The sequence below is a fragment of the Thalia democratica genome, chromosome 3 (assembly GCF_965202585.1).
Source record: "Thalia democratica chromosome 3, ktThaDemo2.hap1.1, whole genome shotgun sequence".
In the NCBI taxonomy this organism is placed as follows: Eukaryota; Metazoa; Chordata; class Thaliacea; order Salpida; family Salpidae; genus Thalia; species Thalia democratica.
Genome location: NC_139167.1, coordinates 28,178,343 through 28,202,221, shown reverse-complemented (window position 1 = coordinate 28,202,221; position 23,879 = coordinate 28,178,343). Strand labels below are relative to the sequence as shown.

The window sequence follows — 23,879 nt, the reverse complement described above, 5'->3', positions numbered from 1 at the left end:
GTTGGAGGCTATCTCTATATTTTTGAAGAAACCAGAACTGGGTAAGCAGAAGGAATTTGATTACAAAGTGTCTTTATTTAGTTAAATTATCTACTTTTTATCCGTTAGTAGTATTTGAGTCTAATTATTTATTACTTTACACTGATTATTTATTGTGCTTATTACTTTGTTAGTTTTAGCTTTTTTTGTTTTTGTTTAACTAACTAAGTTTATATTTCTAATGTATAAACAAAAATTAAGTTTCTAATGCTTGGAAATATTTAAATTATACTTTTGTTAAAAGGAGATACAACTTCTTATACAAACATTTAACAGAATAACAATAACTAGCTTAAAAGTGACTAACTACTGAATATTTTACACTGTTATATTTTTTTTCAGTAGAAAAAGGTTTTTTATCATTTTCTGTTTATTAAAGTAAATGAGTTTCTACTTTTACCACTTTTACAAGTGGTTTCAAAATTGCACAGGTACTGTGACCATAAAAATTTTAATTTAGATTTGCAAGATGTTACTATTTATGAATGAAAACTAAAGTTTTAGACAATTTTATTGTATGAAATTACAGACACAAGAGGCGTTTTATTGGAATTAAAAAACAGTTTGAAGTTTTATTTTTAATCACTTAGTAACAGTGGTTTATTATACAGAAAACTATTTAGCTAGAATAGTAAAAGTTTCAACAATTTAAAAAAAAATAAACATGTAGTATTGATTCAAACCAACACCTTCAAGAATATTTACCAGAAGTTTATGACGTACAAAAACATCCAACAAAATTGGTTTGAACCGTTTGCGTATTGTATATTGTGCTTTAGGCCAGTGGTCCTCAAGCTAATCAAATTCTGTGCACACCAAGCTGCAAAAAAAAAAAAAAATCTGTGCACCCCAAGATCTATTTTTTATAAGCGCCTCTAGTGGTTGAACAACGTAAACACTTTTATTAGTGCATTTCTCTTTAAAAGTCATAACTCAGCTTGTGTTTACATGCAAACCATTAAACAGCTGAAGCTGAAACTTTTTATTTGATCCTCTTTTTAATTGACCTCTTTATTTGTTATACCTAATTTTCACAATTATGTTTTAGTTGTATGACTTTGTCTTACATACTTATTAATTGAACACTTATCAACAACTACTACAAAATCCCCAGTTCAGTATTCTTTAAATACTTTATTAAATATTAACTAAATACTTAGTCTAACTCTATGTTTTTTTTTGTAATCTCAAAATTTTGTGCACCCCTAAATGAGTTTTGTGTATCCTAAAAATTTTGTGCACCCCAAAAAAAGTTTTGTGTACTTTAGTGTGCACCAGTGTACACCTTTACGACCACTGATTAACGCTATAAGCAAGTTAGTAGAATTTTTATCAGTTGAATACTTTTAAGTTAATTTATTAGTAATATTTATTAGTATATTCATTAGTAATTGTAGTATTAGTAATATAACTAATAAAACAACAGTTATTGTAAACATTTTAAAAACGTTAATATAAATTTCACCTAAAATCAACATTAGTCACAAAAATTCTATCTTAATTTTTTTTAAATATTGCTTTGATCAAGATAAACACTTCTTATTGTACACAAAAAATCATTGCAATTTAAACATATTTAAAACTTTTTTTGTATTTTATTATATCATCTACTTAAATATGTAGCTCATATTCACTAGTAGACAAAAACTAAAAACCTTAGATCAACTAGATAGTTTGATTAAATACAAAATTCGATTATTTTTTAAGAATGTAAAAATTAAATACATAAAACAGTTTAGTGCAACTATTAATTTTTCGACTTTTGCATTTGCTAAATAAAAAAATATACAGCCTTGAAAAAGACTGATCACTGTAATAGAAATTTCATTTGATACTTATAAGCAATTATTTCATAGTTATAAATTCAGAACAACTTAGCCATATAAAACATTTGGCACTATGCAGAATGTGGAAAAAATAAAAGAGAAACTTATTTGTCTAAAAAGTAATCATAAGCGTTCAAACAGGTTTTCGTATAAATAACAAGTAGATGATTCAGCTAACTCACAACTTTTAAAGTGATTTTTATCACAATTTAAAACAGGGGTCGGCAGGCAGTTGGTGGTCGCGGGCCAAATTTCAACTTTCCAAAGTCCTCACGGGCCGCAGTTTTAGTTTTAGTGACATTTGAATATCTTATGGTTTTAGTTTTAGTCACACTAGAGAAAACTTTTACTTTTATTCACCTTATTATTTTAAATTACTTTTAGCTATACATAGAATGCCTATTTAAATTAATATTTATTAGATTTTAATTTACATTGACTAGTATACTTAAGTGTTAATAAACTATGTACTCTCATAAGCACTTAATAAGTTAAACTTAATACTTTTGTAATTTTACTTACAACCTAACTCTTTATAAAAACCTAACTTGATAGACAATTTATGGGTTACTTTTATACATTTGTTATATTATCAACACATTTTTCATATTTCTAAGAATATTTACTTCAAAAAAAGTTTTTGCGAGTTAAATAATTTAAACTCATCAAAAAATTTAGTAATTAGTTAAAATAGTAAAATTAATATCTGTTGCATTCCAAAAAGCTAAAACAAATGATTTAAAATAATTAATTCTGAAATACTTTAATAAAATATCTTATCAGTAATTAGACTTTTACATGGTTGCCATGCCACTTAAAAAGCAAAAATGTCTGAGTTATATCAAACCAGCTTAAGTTTAGTAAAATTTGAAAAAGCTAATAAATAGTTATTAAAGAAGCTTAAATACCCAGTAAAAATATCATTATTATCAAAAAGTACACAAAGTGTAAGAAAACAAGAAAAAAATATAATTAGTAAACTACACTACAGTTAAAAAACTATTCTGAGAATTGGAAGATTTCTTTAATGTGTTTGAAATAAAAGCTTCACACACACCTAATTTTCAAGCTTTTAAAATAGCCTGTTTGTGCAGCAACCCAGTTAAAACAAAGTTCACAACATAAAGAAACAACGAAACTTATTAATAGTAAACAATTTACATGCCAAAAATATATAAGTCAGCTGGAATAGACAATTAGGTTTTTTAAACTAATTTAACAAAATTATACAATTTTATTGAGTCATTAGCGAAATAGAAAAACTCATTTTTATTAAGCATGATAGCAATTCTTTATCTGCAATGAGAATATAAGAAATTAAAAATAGTAGTTGTAAAATATAAGACGAGCTACAAGAATAAAAAAAACGTTAGTTAGAAGTTATTGCGAGAAACGATAAAAAAACAAATCACCAAAGTCATTTCCAACAAAGCACATTATTATCTTTAGTAACTACAGAATGATCAGAAAAAATTGTTAAGGCAAGTAATAAAGTAGCAAAATTTTTACTTAAAATGAGATACCATTTATAATTAAAAACTTTTATAAAGAATTTATGTTGGCAGTAATTAAAAACTTTTGTTTATTTATTCAATGACAACATAAAGTCGTGTTTATGAAATACATTAAGGTTTTAAAGTCGCATAAATCAAATTAGGACTTTAATCATTTTGTTAACATGAAAGCACTGATAGAAAAAACTATTGCTCATCTGAGAGTTTTTGTTAGAGATGTTTTTACTAACTTTGACATTTAAGTAGAATTTCTTGGTTTAGTTCCAACGCGAAGCACAACAATCGGTGAAATTTTTCAATTAAAAATGCGATGCACCAATACAAAGTGAAATTTCTATTTTTATTTTTAGTATAAAGTTTAATTAAAGTTTAAAAAAGTGTTTTAAAAATTTTATCAATAACAAAAAATACTGTTAAGCTACTTTAAAATATTTTTTAATAAAAAACATTTATTAAGTTATTTTTTTTTGAGTCAAATCGAAATTTTATTACTTTAAATGTAAAAATTGTTTGAATTTCAGGTTTTTACAAAAGTTCTCAATTTCAAGTTTTTTTCTAGAATTTTTTAACCGTAAATTTACAAATTCAAAGCTCGCCCAATATTCAAGTTTTTTGGCAACACTGATTGTTCATGTACACAATAATATAAATAATACTTCGAATATTATCAGCTGCAAGACTTAAAATTTAACATATAATAAAACTCAAACTAACACTGTGGATTGAGCAAAACATACATCTTAAGTTTAATTTGCCAGTCTTTCAAGCAAAAAGCCAGCCTGAGTCAACAAAAACATTCCTGATATTTTTGTATACAAAAAGCAATTCTAGCCAAAAACTTAAAAAAAAGGCTTAGTTGGCCTGAGATTTGAAGTCTTCAAATAGTGATAGTCTGAGTTTGTGGCAATTTTTAGTTGTTTATTTGCATGAATTTGAACTATTTTGATTAACAATGTACTAACTTAATAAATTTACCATCCCTATATCTAGTTTATAATAGATAGGTACAGTCACCTCTCGCTTATTTACGCACATTTTGTTCACAGAAAAAGTGTGTAAAGATACGAGAGGTCGTAAAGATACGACAGGTATCAAATATACTTATAACTATGGCTGTTTTTTGATATTGCTTCTATTTAACAGCAGACTGGGGACTTAACCATTTTTAAAAATTTTACTTTATTTTTAATTAAGAAAACAAAAGATACATACATTAAAAAAAGGATTCAAATTTACATAAACTAATAATACTTGTAGATTAGTTTTACTAATTGGAATAACAAGTAGATTTTATCTTTATCTTTATTTATATATTACTTATTTGATACTTAACATTTATATTCTATTCTACTTGGCAAATTCAATTTATAATTAAGCATTTGTTTACAATTAAGAAATGGTGTGGTGTCTATATACAGTAGTGTAGTATTTGTTTGTGTTTTAAACTCACATTATTTCACTATATTTTCATTATTTGACACAGTCATATTTCTTTCAGAATTTTAATTTGATCTCTTATTGTTAAAGAAATTTCTGATATACTGAGGTATAACTTAATGTTTATCAATTAGTCAAGGAACATAAGTTAACAAAGTCTATAGATATAAAGAGGTGACTTAGCATAAAAAATATTTTTTAAATTATAAATATACAATAACCTAATTTGTGCAATATTTAAAAAATAGTTGTTCGAATTTTTTACAATTCTAAAATGCGTAACTAAACGAGAGTGCGTAAATATGCGAGAGGTTACTGTAGATCCAAAAACAGCAATTGTGTGTATTGATATGCAAAGCATAAAAATTAACTTAGCTTGACAAAAACAAAATTTGAAAAATAAAAATTTATACCTAACAAAATCTATATCAATTTATGTCATATATATTGTTTTAAATGTCTCTGTACAAATTTAGATATGACATGTAGAAACAACAATGTTAGAAAAGTATGCATAAACTAAACTAAAACTAACTAAAGTATTAAATAAAAAGTGGTTTAAAATATAAGCATTTTTCAAGTTGGTGTGCATAGAAAGCTTCTAAAACAATAAAATGTGTCGAAACAAAAATCAAATAAACCTTATTTCTTATTACTATGTTATTTTAAACGTTTTTACACTAAAATATAATATTTACAACTAAAAAATTTATAAAAGAAACTTAGGTATAAAAAGTATCGAAAAAGAATATCTAAGCTATAAAGAAATGACACTTTATTAATTACTGTGCTGTACTAAAATGGAAAACATTTGCATTTAGTTTATTTAATTAATAGGTTTTATATAATTGACTCATTAAATTTAAGCACTCTTTACACTCTTTTTTAAGATATTTACTTACTGTTGTAAAAAAGAAGTTATTATGAAACTGAGAAACATATCATGTTAGAACGCTAATCTGTCTTTTTCACATTTTTAAACTAAAACAGTAATTTCTTGTAAATATTTTAAAATGTTATACAGAGACTTGAAATCACACTAATCAAATTAATTCGAATTACCGAAAAAAATTTAACAAGAAATATAATTTTGCTCAGCGGGCCACATTTACATGCTCGGGGGCCACAAAAATTTCTTTCGCGGGCCGCATTCCATTCAAAAAAATAACATGCTCGCGGGCCGCAGATTTACCCTTCGCGGCCGCAATTGGCCCGCGGGCCGCAGTTTGCCGACCCCTGATTTAAAACAATAATAAATATAAAATCTGCAAGTTGATAAATCAGTTTCTTTTTAAACCGCTTAAAACTCGAGTCAACTCCGAAAAAACTATTCCTTATCTTAGTAAAATTAAATCCAGCAAGTTCTCATCAGAGAAAACTTCAAGTGTAAAATATATAGACTTAAACGGTAAAAATATTTACACTGAATTACATGCTAGTTTCGTTAAACAAACTTAAAATTTGCTGCTTCAAAAGCATATACTCTCCCTTAATTGTTGTTGAAAATAATAAGTACAGTTTTGATATAAAACTTTAAGTTAACACTGTGCAGCCAAGACTAACGGAAGCACACATTAACTAAATTTAATGAATGTTTTATTCTTTGAAAACGTTTAGAATCTTATACTTTTTGTGAAAATCAGATATTTTCACTGTAATTTGAAACATACAACTTTCATCAGTTGATCTAACGGAATGTATAAAATGTTAAATAAGCAAATATGGGCTAAAACTGATTTTTTGAACAATAAAAAAGTTTAACTTTTTAAGCCTCATACCAGTAATAGTATCAGAATACAACTAATTAAACGTGATAACTTTTCAGTATGAGGAATATATAATCCATCTTTATGTGTATCTTAGGGTCCTACTAGTTCTTAAAAAACTTTGATTTTAGCGTTGTTATGAGTTTTAGTTTCATTCTATTATGAGTTTTTTAAACCTTTTTAGTTTTCGTCTAAAATTATATCGGATAAGTAATTTAATTGGATACAAAATGGTCTCGTAAGTTACAACTTTTTGTAATTGAATTAAATAGAAACTAGTAAAAATCGATTTCGGTTTTCCAAAAGTTTATTTTGTTAATATTATTTTAGATTGTAATAAAGTAGTGTTGAAAATAATAAATATATGGATATCTATCGTATGAAAACATAGATTTAATTTTTAAACATAAACCTATATATTGGCATTGCTATAAATTAATTTTTTTAATATAAACTTGTTGAGCCCTACAAATTTTGGTCCTGATATTTACTCCGAAAAGAATTGATTCACATAGAACTTGTATCTAATAACATAATTAACAGTATAATTACATTTCCTACTTAGTTAATGATAGTGACATTAACTAAAGTAATGTAATTACTTTAATATATGAAACACCGTATAAAATTTGTGACTATTTATTTGAAATTATGAATACAAGTAAAAACATCAAAACCAATGTAATATTTTAAGAAACAACAAAAAAACAACAATAACAACTAAACTTTTTTAAAAATCCATTTATTTTATAAAATTTTTATGCTTCTGAATTTCAGTTTTGTTTGAGGGCTAGTTGTTATTCTAACAAAGTCTGCATATAAACTTGCAAATAATTAAAACACTTTTCATGCTAAAAGACCCTAAAAAATGTTTAAATTATAAAAAGTGAACTTTTAGAAAACTGCCAATTCCACTTTGCATTTGGTTCACAAAAAATTTTATGTCCGGTTCGGTCTAAATTAAGTTTTATTTCTTACTTTTTACATAAAAAAAAATCTAGTTTTCCACAAATAAAATTTCAATTTACAACTGAACAAACACTCAAACAACAAAATCGAACATTTTCAAGTGTATTCACAACAACGCTTAAGAACACATCAATCTCTAATTTCTTAATTGACGCTCATTTTATGCCTGGTTCTGTCGATGTTCAGTGCCAGCTGCTCGCAAATGTGGTGGGCCGAGTTGCAGGGCCCGTTCATCAGTAAACTTACCACTACCCCCTTGGTTTTGTTCACCACTCGGTCGCTGTTCACCTGCAGCAGCTCGTTGTAGTAACCGCCGTCTTCCATTTTGAGCGCTCTGTATATATGTATTTATATTCATATTTATATTTAGAAATTAAATAATTTACTTTGAAGATTAATAGATTTAATATTTAGTATTAAACTAGTTCGTCGTAATTTTTTGTTAAGTTGTAGTAACCGCCGTCTTCCATTTTGAGCACTCTGAGAAAACATGTTTAAAAACTATTTTATTTTGTGTGATGAAGAGAAATCACTGAGTTTAGAAAAAAAAGGTAAACATTTTCACAGGTGTGCTTTAAGGAAATTTTTATACAGCGAGCTTTAGGATTAGTTTTTGGAAAAGTGAAGTTATTTGAGTTGTGTGTAAATTTTAGTTGAAAATTATTGTTAGATAAAATGATAACCGCAGTCTTCCATTTTGAGATTATAAAAAATCATTAACATAAGTATCAAGCGATCACTACGAATAGGGGGGTTTGTTAAAAAAAATTTTTCAGTACCTTCTAAAAAGGTTCCAAATTGTGTTTAAGGCTCACAATAAAAATTGGTTGAGTTGTCTCACTCCGAAAGCTAGCCACCAAAGATTTTGGATTGGAGAGTTGTCGAAAATTTTTGAGCCGAAATTTGCTGAGTCGGTTTTTTAAATTTTGCAGTACAAACAATTAGGAAATTTTTATAATAAGCTAAACTTTTTGTTAGAGAAAATAAACTGAGTGCTTGAAAATAGTACGAATACTATTAGGTTAAAAAAAAGAATAGTTGTAATGACCGTTGCCTTCCATTTTAATGCTCTATAGATATGTATTTAAACTAATATAAACAGATTGAGAAAATTACTACGTTCAGTATTTAGATAATACATTTTAAATATTTATAAATGAGGGTAAGTATTGTATGGTTGACTTTTTGGGGTAGTTTTCTAAATGAATAGTTTTAAAACGAAACTAGTTCGTCGTAAACTTTTGTTAGATAAAGTAAAATAAGTCCTCAGAAACAAATAAAGTGTTATTAAACAAAAAAATATTGTAGTATCTGTGTTGTTTTCGATTTTAAGTCCTCTGTAACAGAAAAATTATTTCATCAAATTTAGGAACTTAAAACAAATTCTTACAACGGTCATTTTAATGATTAAATCTGTAAATCAAAGTTTTGATTAATTTTATAATCATTTAAAATGAGAGAAATAATTTTTGTTATCGGTAAATTTTGGTAGATTACATAAACCCGTTGCCTTTCAATTTAGTGGTCTGTGGATATTTAAAGATAACATTAATAAATGTTAATGATCATTTATGGTTTTAATAATTAAAAGTACTTGGTTACAAAGAGTTCCGTTAAAAAAAGATGTTTCACTCTGTTAGACGTCTTCAGCCATGATCAGTCATAACCGAAAAGTTCTAACACATTAAAACATGATTTTTAGCGAAATTTTTGAAAAGACTGCTAGGGTATCTCATGATATAAGGTTTAGAGGGTAACCGTTTAGAATTGAAATGGAAATGCTACAATTAGTAGTTATAGTTTATAACTGAGGGCTTATGACGAAAAACTAAGGTTGAAGTTAAGAAATTAAAACTAATATTATGGGGCCAATAGGCAACGGATAAATATCTTATGACAAAGTTAAATATTAGAGGTTAATGTAAATAAATTATGTCAAAAAAATTGTTAAGAAAAAAAATCTTTCAAAAAACACTCTGCACAAAAGTTTTATCATTGCAAAAGTGACTTTAATTTTTATTACACAACTTTATGTAATTTTGAGAAGGTTTAGAACTGATGGCTGTCTATGTAAAGTTTACACATTTTGAGCTGAATCTATAAGCCACTCTTTGAATACATACAGTGAACGTGTATATTATTTTGAACAAACTACTATTTAGCATGAGGGACGCGCCGTTGGTGACATATGTACCCCTATGAAGTCATATTGCATCACTCTTGGGTAACCAAAGTATATTAGGCTAAGATGATAATCACGTAATAACAAACTGACTTTTTACTGTCGTCAACAGCTCTGGAAACTGTGTAACAAGATTTATTCAGTCTTTAAAAAGCTTATTGGTAATAACAAAATTTACTAACAAGACTTGATAATCAAAGAAAAATAAACAAACTGACTTCTCGCTGTCGACAAAGGGGCACCTGGTGGCTCCGCACCTCACGACGACCGCGCTGTTGTGATCGAGTCCGTTCGATTCGGCGCTCGCCAACAGCATGAACTTGTACCGGGATCCCTCCAACACCTGAAATCAAAAAAACTAACTTGTGTTGAAAATAAAACATGTTAGTACCTTTTCAAAGCTGTTAAGCATGTGTACTTCATTTTTTAAATTATTAAACAATTAAGAATCAGATTTACTCGAGATTAAATCTTTGCACGAGTGAAAATAACCACTAATCCCCGACACTAGCTCATAATTGAAAATATAATATTAAATATTGACGCGTTCCAACTAAATACAGAGTGAAGCTAGCTGCAAGGGATAGCTTTACAGTATTAAATGGGCAAGTTTACTTAAATAATTTAGGGCCACCCATAAAAGTTTCAAACAACGCAATATGAATTAAAAAAAAAATAATGTTCTCATCTTAAAAAATATTTTTTTTGTATACTTATGTAGACTTAAAGTTTAATTAAAGAAAAAATATTTACCCGAAAATTCAAAGCTGCTTTACAATGTATAGGTGTTGAATTGTAGAGAAGTCAACACATTTTACAGTTGCTTGTTTAAAAGTAATACAAAACAGAAAAATCTAACTAAGTAAAAATATAATATCTTGTACAAAATATATATTTTTTTCTACTAATTTGTCATATCTTAATCTTAACTAAAATTCAAGTAAACGTAATAAATATTTTCCTTAAAAAATACCTACAAATTATATACCAAAATAAATGAATTAAGTTATAATAATTATAAATATAGTACAAAGCTGGTAGATAAAAATTTAAATAGAACAAATACAATACTTTAATGATTTACATATATAAGTACAAAACTGTTGCGTAACAGCTTAATATCGAAAAATTTGAAAAACAAAATTTTACCTTTTAGTTACTTTATCAGCTTTAACATAACGAAGTAAATTAAAATAAATACAACAAAAACCAACAGGCAACAGTTTGATATTCCAACCGTACTGAGTGCCTTGCACGGTGTTGCCATCCACTCTGTATTTTTCGGGCGAGCACAAGTTGTTCTGAGCTCCCAACTCGCCTATCTCCTCTACTTTCATCCAGATTTTCTGTGAACATGTTTGTTCGCATTCAAGTTTGAATAAAATTGTTTTGTCCATTAGGAAGACTTTAAATTTTTTCAACAGAGACAAAATATATTTTTTGTACCTATAACCTTTGGTTTATGCACACTTAATTTTAAATGATGTTGTTTGGTGTGCATCAAAGAAAAAAACTTTAAGTTTAATCAACGAAAAAAAAGGAATAGTTTTATTTCGGAAACATTAATAGCCTGATTTTCTAAAACTTAATTAAAAACTGTTGATTTAAATTACATTAAGTCGGTTCGAAGCTGAAATACATCATAGGAAACAAACTTAATTAGTCAACAACAGTGAATATTTTAGAACTAAACTTCAAACTAACTTCGCACTGGTTGAGAAATGGCAGCTTGGTGTCTTTTCTTGACATCTGATATTGTTTATTAATTACACAATCCATATAAAATGTTATTGAAATAGTTATTAGTATAAATAATAATGTGTGGTTTGACTGAAACACTGCAATGTTATTGTATTAAAAACTGCCAACTTTTAAAAGTTTACTTCAGACCAGGAATGTCGAAACGGCTGGTTTTTGTCGATAAATTAACATTGTAAATTTTTGAATAGTATTATGCATTTTTTAATTTAGCAGTTTTTGTTAGTGATAACAATTTGGCAACAGTATATGTAAACGTTGTTCAGGTGCTTTTGTTCTTTATTTATTACCAAAAAAATAAACGAAGATAAGGTTTATGTGAGATGATATTGAAATAAAACCAAGTTGAAAACTAACAAACTGTTTTCAAAATAGTTGTATAAAAAACAAAACATAATGTCAGATTTTATTTAAAAAAAGCTTAGAGAAATTTGCAACCAATTTTCTCATTAACTAGAATATATTTCTATTCACTTCATATAAAAGACACGAAAAACCCGAATATTAATCAAACTTAAAAACAAATTACAGAAGTTTTACGCACGTTTTTATCACTACTTTAGTTCTGGAAAAAGAATTATATAAATTTTATTATGCTTAAATGTTAATCTTTTATTATGCTTAAACCTGAAAATGATATAGGATTTCATCAGCAAATTTAGCGAGGTCGGTTGCCGTAGTAACAACGCCGCTACTGGGATATCTGTTGCTAACATCCACGTAAGGCATTATAAGTGACTGGGATTTGTAATGTCTGTGAAATACAATAAATTTGTTAGAAAATTAATAAGTAAGATTTGTAATATTTCTATAACATAACAAAATTTGTTACTAATATTTATATTGTTATAAGTGACTGGGATTTGTAATGTCTGTATAAAATTCAATAAAAATTGTTACTAATTTATACAGTATAATAAATTGAGAGTTGGAATATTTGTAAAAAAAATTAATATATTAATTGTTAATATTTTAGTTACGGATGATTGGTAGTTGTGTTACTCATGAAATATAATATATTTCTACAAGTATTTAAATTGAAATTAAGTAAGATTTGTAATGTCTGTGTAAAATATACTATTATGAAAAAAAATATTATTTATGTTAAAACCTCACAGATATATATAAATAGTGTGCAAAGTTAACAATAATAAATTTTTTTGTAGCAAAGGAAAATTAAACTTCAACACATTACCCACCTTAATTATATATATTTTTTCATTATCATTATCTTATTACTACTAAACTACTTTGATTAAAAATATATATAATACGATAAAAAAAAATATTGTACACTAGAGAAAATTCTACAACGGTCTTTAAGCAATTAATTTTCACCGTTAGTTTTTTGTTTATCTTGAACTTTTTAAAAATAGAAACTTTTCAAAATTTAAGGACTTATATTTCATTAGATTATATAGCTTAATTAAAAAAGTACTCAGATTTGTCAAAAAAAAAATTAAAATTTAGAACAAAAGCAAAATAAACTAGCAAAATTCGAAGTAATACTTATTTCTTAATTTTTTAAGTATTTTAAGTAAATAAAAATACATTACTAAATAATCATAAAATTTTATGGAATATAATATTTTTTACAAAAATGACTTATAAATAAAACCCTAAAATCTGTAAACAATCTATTTGTAACAGGATATCAAGTTGCACTTGATCACTGTTTAGATTTGGTTGGAAGTTTTGAGCTAAAAGTTTATTCAAGCGTTAAGAGAAAGCTCGCAAGGTCAAGTTTTATACTGATGCAAGTTTATTACAGTTGAAAATGAGAAAATAAAGTGCAGACCAGAAGTTACTGATGTAATGTTGCAAAAAGTTAGCAAGGATTAGAACCAGCTGCTTAAAAAATGTTATATTTATTTATCACCTCCTTTAGTAATTATTAGTAAAAGTTTTGTGGAAATTAAAAAACTGTTTCAAACAATAAAAATAACAAACAACCAACTTAGCGCAGAGTGGAACGAGTTGCTTGGGTTTCCCCAGCAGAGTACTTTTTAATGTATGTTAATTAGAAATAAAATAATAAAAATCAGGGTAAATAACATTCAAAAAAAAAAACTTGGCAAGAAAAGAAATCGGTCGCTTGGGTTTTTCTAAAAATAAAACTTGAACAATTTTTTCAGAGCACTTTTAAACGCATGTTAAAAGTTAAACAAAATGCTAAACGTCAGGGTAAAGAACAATAAAAAAAACCAACTTTGCGAGAAACGGCACCAGCTGCTTGGGTTTCTCCAACATGGTGCTCCTGAGGTCGATGTTGCTCATCTGGGATCGGAACACGTGCGTGTAGTCGTCGGGAGGGAGATCGGGTATCTGGCTCTCGAGCCACGCTCCCAACAAATCGTAGTTCGTCGACGAGAACTGGAACGATCCCTGCGGCAGCGTGGACACAGATCCTTCCGTGTCCGTGCCTGCATTTGTAATTACTTTTGATTTTTTTCTTCTAGTATTAGTAGTATATAATTTAATCTTAGATGTTATTGGGAGCTTTCTGTTTAATAAATTATTTATAAAAATGACTGATGTATTTTATATTTCATATCATTAATTTGATCCTTGTGGACACAGATCCTTCCGTGTCGGTGCCTGTGTTTGTGATTACTTTTGATTTTTTTCTATTAGTATTAGTAGTATATTTTTGATCTTGGATGCTATTGGGAGCTTTCTGTATTATAAATCATGTATATAAAATGATTGATGTATATTATATTTCATATCATTAATTTGATCCTAGGCCTGTATTGAATGCAAAAAATTTTAATTTAAAGATGTATTTTTTTTATTTTTACATGTTGATCTTGTGCGTCGATACATGCTGGGGATTATTTTTTAATACAGATATTTATTTACTTTGAATTTTCTATTCTTTTAAACATGTTGTGATCTAAGTTGTTCAGTGCCGAATAATTCATTTGAGAAAAAGCCTGCTGTTTTTTATATTTCATGTTATTGTGTGGTAGTGTTGACACTGACAGGGTTGCCACAGATCAAGCTGAGAAAAATTTCCTGGCTTTTCCTGACTTTTTACTAAAATTTTCCTGACTTTTCTAAATCTAAACTCTTAATTTAAACTTATTTTAAAATACATAATCAAAGACTTAATACTATATAAAGCTTTCAATCTTATTTTCATACTGATTAAAACAACAGTATTTTTGATGAACTGGATTATCTAACTTCCATTACATCACTTTAACCATCTGTGTATGATTGATGTATTTGCAATAAACAGCTCTATCAGCAAAATATTTGCACTTTCCAACTTGATACAGTTCTAGTGTGTAAGCATACATATGATCTTTAATTCTTCTTCTGGATGTAATTATTTCTCCTTTCATGCTGTTTTCAAGCAGAGATTTGTTAATACTATACCCTCTTTCGACCTCAGCCTGGTCATTGTGCAACACAAATAATGGTTGCAACAACTTTTCGAGAAAATATTTGGCAGGGACTTTCAATGTTTCAAAATAGAATTGGTCAAAACGATCTTCACTTTGCTTGAAGCTCTTGAAATTAAGAGCATTCATTGGACAATTTACCAAAGCTCTAAATTCTTCAATGCTAGCATCACTTTCAGAATTGGAGCACATTTTTTACTTTGTTAAGGAGTGCACAATGTTGGCAAAATGCTTAAAAACAATTGTGACTCCTAATTTTTCAAGGCTATGCGAATTTAGGCATGGCATATTTTTTACGAACGTACTGTACAATACCCATTCTGCTCCGGAGATTTTCAACCATTTTTTATAACAAATGTTCCACATTCTTTGTTGAAATTTAAGACCTTTTGTTCCTCAGCTAGGTCTTTTTTCCTCAAGAGCAAATTGGTTGCAACACAACCAAGATCAAGTGCAGGTTTTAGAGAAGCTTGATCATTCAATTCAACCGTGAATAACTAGTTAAGGCTTATGTTCGTAACTATCACGTCTTTCATAATGATGCACATCAATTTAATTACCAAGCACGAAATGTTCTCATGCATAAAGGTAACAACAGGCTGGGTACTCTGGTACAATGTCAAAAAAAGCTGCATGAGAGATATCATATAACTAAAGAAATGCAAGAAAACTTATGTGTATATATCACAGTTTTATTACTATGGAAGTGTCTATCATCAATACTCAAATGCATAAAAAAACTGCTTGTTCAAGTAGGGTAGTTGTTCAATATGTTAATAGAAAACTTTGCAGTTGTACAAAGGATATTTTATTAATTTTTAACAGATGAAGGCATTGGAAATTAAGTAATTATGTATTTTTCTAGGAAAACTATGCAATGCTAGTTTGACTTAATAGCTTTTCATATATTTTTTACCACTAAAAGGTTTTGGGAAAATAAGAAATTTTGTTAACTTGAACCAACAAAATATGACCTTTTTCTAAATTGTTTCAAATTTCCTGACTTTTTTTCAAAAACCCCCATTTAGCCTCAATTTTTTCATTTTTTTAGTTTTTCCTGACTTTTCCTGACCTTGTGGCAACCCTGCACTGATCCTTGTGTGTTGGTGTCTGCCTTGGCAGTTAACAAACTTTTAACTTTTCAACTTTTTTTTAAAACTTTTAAAGCATTAACTTGTTCATTCATAAGTTTTAATAAATCTATGGTGTAGTGTTGACACTGATCCTTGAGAGCCTGCGCCCATAATGAATTGTTTTTTTAATAATTTTTTGTTAAATATTAGTTTAAAACCAATCATAGTTTTAATTTAAGGCCATAGGGGAGTTGACCATTTTTTCCAAGTTGTTCTTGTTTTATAAAGCTTTTACCAAGCTTCAGTTGCTTTTTCACCGTTTAAAAAGTTCGAACTAGTTTTTGAGATATGACCGTCAAAGTCGGGCCGTATAATAGGCTCCTTATGGGAAGGGAAAATTAAAACAGCAAAATAGACTGTTTAATTTAAAACCTATCTCCTCCTACAGTTTTCAAACTTTATTTTATTGGCGGCGCCTTTCCTCTGTGTATAACAAAACCTGTTCCTTAATACATAGTTTATTGAGCTATTAAAGTGCTAGAGGCCTTGGGTTCTTAAGTTTTGTTTATAGTCAGTGTTCTCAACATTTATCAGCTACTACGAAAGTCCAACAAACGCTGAGTTATCTGAGTATTAAAGATTTGAAAGTAAATATGAAGCAGGCTCTCCAAAGAAAAAAGAAAAACGTTGTTCATATAAAAGCGGTTCTAGTTATACGAATAAAAGTGAAACAAGTTGTATGGATAAAAGTTAAGCCGGTTACTCAAATGAAAGCTGAACCAGTTGTTCAAATAATGTGAAGCCAGTCGTTCGAATGAAAGTGAAACCAGTTTTGGAGTGAAACCATCTGTTCGGGTGAAGTTGAAGTAGGATATTGTTGTTCTTTTTTCGGAAGCACCGGAATTGCAAATTTTGTGTTATAATTTTTGGTGTTTTTATGTTAATTTTTAAACTTTAATTAGTTAAACTCAGTTTTTGTTTTTCATTTTTAATGTACAATTTTGGTTTATTTTTGTCTTTTTGTTGTATGTCTTTCTGTATAAGTGGCCTAGGTTTTGACGCCTGGGTCCATCGCATGACAATAAACTTACTTACAATAATAACTGAGTTGAAAGTATAACTAAGAAAAGTTAACTGCTAGTGGAAATAATTTTGATGCTGTGTGAATAAATGTTAAAAAAAGAAAATTATGTTAAAAACAATCTATCGTCTATCGAATAGAAAAAAAAGGCTACTAATTTAAAAACTTCTTTTTTAATCTTAATTAGAAAATAAATAAAAAAAATATCTTTCAATTTTTAACTTTTCTGTTGTTGAAACAAAAAAATTGCTGCAACAAAAAACTAATAAATAAATTACAAACAACAAAAGTTCGACCTTACCGTCCTTTTTTTGTTTACTAGTTTACAACACGGTGGACTGAAATGTAAGCAGCTTTTGTATTGTCGGAAGCAATTTTATTGTAACTAAATTTGCCACTTGATATGTCTACATTTTTCAGTTTGTTTTATCTTAAAAATTTTCGAACCTTATTTTTGATTCTTTTTCAAAAGTTAAATGAAATGTAAAACAACTTTCAAGATTGTAGTTATGAAGTAATTGTACAAAGTTATAGAATACTTAAAGGCTTTAAAGACTAATATAATTTTACAGCTTTTAATTTGGATAGCCTTTATAATTGCATCATAATTAATTTAAAAATTTTACAACCTTAAAAACTGTTTCAACTTATTCTACTGTTGAATATTTCATTGGACTTTTGAAAAAGAACCAAAAATAAGATTCGAAAATTTTCAAGTTTATAAAAAAATTTGAATGAAAAACTTTGTCATATTAAGTTGCAAATGGTCTTAAAATAAATTTTTTTCGGTCAAAAAAAAGTATATACATATGAGTATATATCTGTTGAAACTTCTATATATTTATTTTTCAATGCTCAGGTTGCCAAGGTGTGTTTAATTTTTTTTTCAGGTTTTTTAAAGTACAAGTTCTCTGTCTATTTTTAGTATAAAACTTAATCTAAACTAATATTATTAGTTATACAAAAAAACAACAAAACCTTATCTATAATTTAACGTTAAAATACTCAAATAACGAGTTTTACAATGTTGAAGTAAAGTTACTCACCTGAATCAAAGTAAACTTTACTGAACAGAAAATAACTAATTTAAATAAAACAAACTAGGAATGTTTTTTTTTTTAACACTTTAGAAATCACAAACTCAAGTACAGTAAGAACTTATATTGATAAGAGTTGCTGATTACAAGCAATATAAAAAAAACTGCTGCGAAAAAAAAAACTGAAACAATATGATTAAATAATAATACTGGTAAAAACCACTTAGTGGCTAAACTTAACAAAAACCGACTCAAAAAAAGCACATATTACTAATTAAAACTTTATTAAAGTAAACTTTAAAAATATCTCATTTTATAAAAGCACAACTGTCATTTCTATTTCTGAAACAAACTGACTAAACCAATATGAAACAAACCGGGGTCGTTGTCCTTGTTATCGCTGAAGAACTCGCAAGCCTTCTCTTGCATGCTGTTGTAAGGATCGATGTTCGTGTATACTTCTATCGGCGAGGCGGGTATTCCACTACGGTGGTTCAGTAGGTCACGAAGCGTGAATTCTCCCTTTGTTGATTGTAAATATATGAAGCTAACTACGTTAGAAAAAAAATCTCATAGAACTACTTAAAGCTATCTGCTTTCTTTCTGATTTAGGCTTGTTTTGAGAATTTCGCATTTTAAAATTATAAAACTTTGCTAAAAACAGTTTTTATCTATTTAACAAAATGATGATTAAATATACACCTTTAAACCTGTCAAAAACTACATCTTGTAACCGGTTACTTAAGTAAAACAACTTAAACAATAAACGTACAAATGCAAATTTATGTATTTTAAACCGCTAACAAAAAATTACCCTGATGTATTGACGTCAAACAAAAATACACTGAGCTGACTTAAGATAAATTACAAAATTAATACTTGAAAGATAAAAACTTATTTACGTATTCAGGTCACAAATTGATGGATTAAAACTAATAAAATATTAATTTGTTTCATAAATCTAGTATTTGAAACAATCTTATTAAACTCTTAAAACACTGCATTTATTTAAAGAGAGAAATAAGACACAGTTCAAGTTAAGTTATTTAAGTAGGGTAAATTTCTAAGCAACGTATTCAAGTAGCATGCGTATAAATTAATTTTATTATCAAGTATAACTTTTTAAATTAATAACTAAGTTACAAGGTCAATTTTCAGAGCTAGTTAACTGAATTTTGACGAGTAAAGCAGTTTCATTGTAAAAGGTGCAAACGAAAGGGGTGAGAAAAAGAATGTTTCTCAAAAAATCTATCACTTTCTGCAACTCTTAACCAACACTATTGAAACTTTCTTCTTCTCACTTTCATAAAAAATGTCTAACTAAAAACATGTTTAAAAAGCAGAAATGTTTGTTATTATTTGTTACAATTTAAAAAAATTCCTACCTAATCAGTTATAATTATATAGCTAAGTTATCAAGGCCATAAGGTGGGTTCAGTATATTTTTACAAAACTTACTATTGGCCCTTATTTGAAAGCAAATTATATACCATGAGAAAATTGTTATAAAACACTAAAAAACTTGAAATTTTTTATGAGATGTAGTCAGCTTAGTAAAAAGTATTTAAGACTAACGCATGAAAAATAAATTTTTTATTGCCTATTTTCTTTTTATTTTAAGAAGTTTACAAAAAATCTATCATTTCCTTCAATTAATCTCACATTTTCAGGGAAACTTACTTAGATTATAAGAAATAATTGCATAGAAAAGATTGAAAAAAAGCAACTTAAGACCAAAACTAGAAAATAATTAAATAGTTATGTTTGTAAAGGTTTTTTATTCAAAACTAAAAAGTGTTAGAATATAATTTGTTATTATTAAGCTGAGTTTAGATTGAGAAAGTTTAATAATGAATACTCACAAATGTAGGAAGAGACAGGCTTTTAATAAAATTAAATTTTGTGCATTTTAGTTTGGTTTGTTGTAACGAGCCTTATATTATTTTTTGATTTCGTACCCTTATATCTTAAAATATAATTTGAAGCTTTAAAAACAAGCAACTGAAAGTCAAGTTAAACATTTAAAAATGAGATAATTTGTAGTTTAAAAAAGTTAAAAGTTTTTAGGATGTGTATCAGGGTTGCCAGAATGCTATGCTGCCAAACATTTGTTTTATGTGGCAACTATGGTGTGTATAGCTTCAGGTAACTGGTATTTAAATCTTAAAAAATAGAAATCTAACACGGGTAAGTAGAAATAATTTTAAACTAACATATAAAGAGTCAAGAGTTAAATTAGTCCAAACATCAACACTGGAAAATCATCAAAAAAACTTTAAAAAGTACTAACGCAACTTTTTTATTTGATCTAATACACAACAAAAAACTCTAAAAATTATTACAAAACTAACATGTTGCTTGTATGGCGTGTGATCGAGGCAAATTCTGTTCTTCCTCATGTGGTTGAGCACCTGCGCAGCGGTGAATATTTGCGTGATTGTGCCGATCCTCACACTAGTGTCTATGTGCGCTCTCGACTGCAACTCGAAATTCGAATACCCGTACGCTGTTTGGTAATACTTGTGATAGTTAACTATTGGCATTATCAATTTTTTGTGTAGTTTCAAGGAAGTATTTTTCAGTGGTATAAAAATAAAGCCTGTGTGAGTTTGAGGTTTTCAAAGTATAAAGCTCTCTAACATTGCAATTGAATACTTTGATACTCTTATGCTATTAGTACAATTGAGTTTGTAAAAATTACTAAAAAAATAATTCAAAGGTGTAACACTTTTAATATTTTGTGTAAAATACATTTTTTCAAGGTATAAATAAAAATTAATTTTCAGTGGGAGTTCTTGGAGAAATGCAATCAAAGTTGGTGCGTTCAACAGGTTTCTTATGGAAGGAACAAACTAAAGTGACAATAAATAATATTTCCTTAAAAAATTTTCAAAGTTAGTCCATTGTTAATAATTAATGAAACCTATGGGAAAAAAAACTTGATAAAATTGAAAAATAGTTTTATTTTCAAATTCCCATTTTTTAAGTTGTTGATCTAAACCTTTTACTTTTAAATATAAAGAAAACACCTTGTAATTTTTTTCAAGTATTTGTGAAACGATTCCTGAAAATTTGAGGTTTCTATCTCCAAAAATAAAAAGAAGATAAACTCTAAATCAAAATTTCCAGGAAGTAAATGATGAAAAAATTTATTTTTTCTCTTCTTTGTTTACACCTTCCATTCATGAGAGACCCATTAAACCTTCCAACTTTAAAGCATAGTTTAATTTCGATATAAAAAATAATTTGTAGCTTATTCATTAATGTGAAAATTAGATTAACTTTGACAATAATTATACCATAAAATCACATTTTTAATGAAAACCATGTTGTATGTCAGTAATTTGTATTTCATTATTTTATGCACAGCACATCATTAAAACACGCAAAAAACATATAAAAGAAAGGACTATTTATATTTAAATAACCATCAATAAACACAAGCATCACAGCAAAATTTTAATTTCAAGGTAAAATTATTTTTGAGCTTTGAAGAAGATACTATTGTTTCATTATAAATTAGTTACAAAACAAAATCAATAAAAAAATTTAATTGAATGTTTTATCATGAGTAAAAAAACTTTTATTGAAAGGTATACTATCAAAATCCACCTGAGTTCAAAATCCACTATTTTTTTTTAAATTTTCTTTATTCATTAATTTATTTTATATATTTTTTGCATTTTTTAAAATTTATTTTTCACTATCACTGTTACTCCTAAACCTTACCCTCAACCAGTAAGCAGTTTTCGAATTTGACTGGGTGGATTTCAATTGAATGAATTTTTAACACTAGTGCGGAGTTGTACACAAACCATAATTAAGTAATCCAAAAACTACTTAGCTTAAAGTATTTAGACATGAATATTATAAAATTTTTATATAAAAATCAAACCCTGATTGAATATTTCATCGCCATCAATGAACACGGACAGCACAGCGCAACTAGCCCTCCTACTGCCAAGTGACTTGTTTATTTGCGTCTCTGCTATCTTCAGTGCCTCTTCAAATGTGCGCTTCTAAAGATTTTGATGAATTTTTTATTTATTTAAAGTTTAGACTTTGTATAACTTTATTTTCATGTGTACTAAAAAAAAAACATCATTAGCCACTTTATAAAGACAGAACAATGGTTAAAAAAAAAGCTACTTTCAGTTCAGAATTAATGATTTCAATAAATTTTGTTTTCAAATTATTTATTCTAAATTAAATTATTTTACTTTTAATGTATACAAAATAATTATGTCTGAGGATATACTAACTCATATACTTAAAAAAAAACTCACAACCAATGTTGTATGATTTGGTAGGTTATTAGTTATACACATTTTTGTCGGTCTTTAGTTTTGAAATTATGAGGCAAACTAACAGTAGAATATAAAGAGTAAAAAAAGAATAAGATAATTCATTTAATGCATTTTATTTAGGTTTAACTTGATAAGAAAAAAACTAAAGTAAAAAAATTATACCTATCATTTTTATTTTATTAAATTAAACACTATTTGGCAAATGTGTAAGTAAAATAAAGTTTTATATTGAAAACATAACAATAAGATCTATTAGATTAATAACTTGAAAGATAAAAAAAATAAGTATTAAAAAAAAATGTAACAACCATTGACATAACCTATCAGACCGATTTGACTACTTAAAACCTACTTGAATAAAACTAAACCTTTTGTTAAAACTTAAAAAAAAAATTTTTAATTAAAAACAAACCTTGACAAGGCTTTATCAATGATTAAGTTAAAATAAAAACTCTCATAAAATTCATCAGCAAAGTGTGCCCACGACAAAACTTGATGTTTTTAAAAAATTAAAGTCTTTTATTATTTGTAAAAACAAAACAGGGTTGTTTTTTCTTAGAAAAGTATATTTTTCAAACAAACCTTAACAAGAGCTTCATCCCTGTCGCAAGGAAAACCTTCCAGCACTTCAGTTTCAGCGTGAACTTGCTTCTTCCAACCATTGTGATGGCCTACATTCAGCAAGGAGACACACAAGGCAAGGTTCTTCTTGCCAATACGGCTGAAAAAGCTCATCAGATTTTACTCAAATAAAAGCTGAAAAAAGAAAGAATTATTTAAACAAAATATTACTAAAAATGCCTCAACAAAACTTTGGAACAGTTTGCTCATGAGTTGGTAACAAAACCATATTGACACAAAGCAAAATCCAGTACGACTGAAAAAGCTCATCTAAGCTTAATTAAATGAAAAACAGTAAAACAAAAATTGATCATACTTATTTAAATTTAAGATTAATAAACATCAAAAAACATTGAGTAGTTAGCTTAAAAGTTGATAGTAAATTAAATTTTTTTCTGGCAAGACTCTTCCAGCTGAAAAATTTCAACTAAGCTTAATCAAATGAAAAGGTGCAAGCTTATTATTGTGTAATAACAATTTAAATCAGGAGGTGTAAAAAATAACACATTAATATTTTAGAAAAACAAATTTTGAAAGGACTTATAAAGTTATATTTCATGTAGCAATCATCACAAAAACACCCTGTGTAAAATAAAAAATGGTTTTAAGAAAGTTTAAAATGGTTTTAAAAGACACATTTTTTTTAGCATTTCCTAACATAAATGTATCTAAATAAACAAAACAACATATTAGAAACTTTTACAATTAAAGCCTTAAACTAATAACAAAATTTTAGAATTAAAACCTTTAAAGAATAAAGAACTTAATCAAACACTGTTTTTTTAATGTACTAAAATTTATTTTCTCTGTTTCTTTATCAGCACTTCAACCTCTTCATCTAATGAAGATATGGTTTTCT

At 27.4% G+C, this 23,879-nt stretch overlaps 1 protein-coding gene across 1 annotated transcript; it reads right to left on the bottom strand.

The window, feature by feature from the left end:
- Positions 1–7,492: 7,492 nt before the first annotated feature.
- On the bottom strand, positions 7,493–23,134 carry LOC145832145 (serine beta-lactamase-like protein LACTB, mitochondrial). The gene is made up of 10 exons (XM_082939501.1): positions 22,982–23,134; positions 21,988–22,111; positions 20,444–20,598; positions 18,470–18,614; positions 13,701–13,914; positions 12,119–12,245; positions 11,438–11,482; positions 10,948–11,079; positions 9,952–10,076; positions 7,493–7,885 (listed from the first exon to the last, which is right to left on the bottom strand). Exons 1-10 carry the CDS (start codon positions 23,132–23,134, stop codon positions 7,696–7,698), a joined length of 1,410 nt encoding a protein of 469 aa, XP_082795627.1. The 3' UTR covers positions 7,493–7,695.
- Positions 23,135–23,879: the final 745 nt, after the last annotated feature.

What these genes read in the sequence shown, in the direction of transcription:
- LOC145832145 (XM_082939501.1), bottom strand. Translation starts at nt 23,134, where the DNA reads ATGAGCTTTTTCAGCCGTATTGGCAAGAAGAACCTTGCCTTGTGTGTC. An exon ending in CATTTCTCAACCAGTGCGAA is followed by an intron (nt 11,080 to 11,437) that starts GTTAGTTTGAAG and finishes ACATGTTCACAG; the next exon opens with AAAATCTGGATGAAAGTAGA. An exon ending in GGAATATCAAACTGTTGCCT is followed by an intron (nt 10,077 to 10,947) that starts GTTGGTTTTTGT and finishes TTTTGATTTCAG; the next exon opens with GTGTTGGAGGGATCCCGGTA.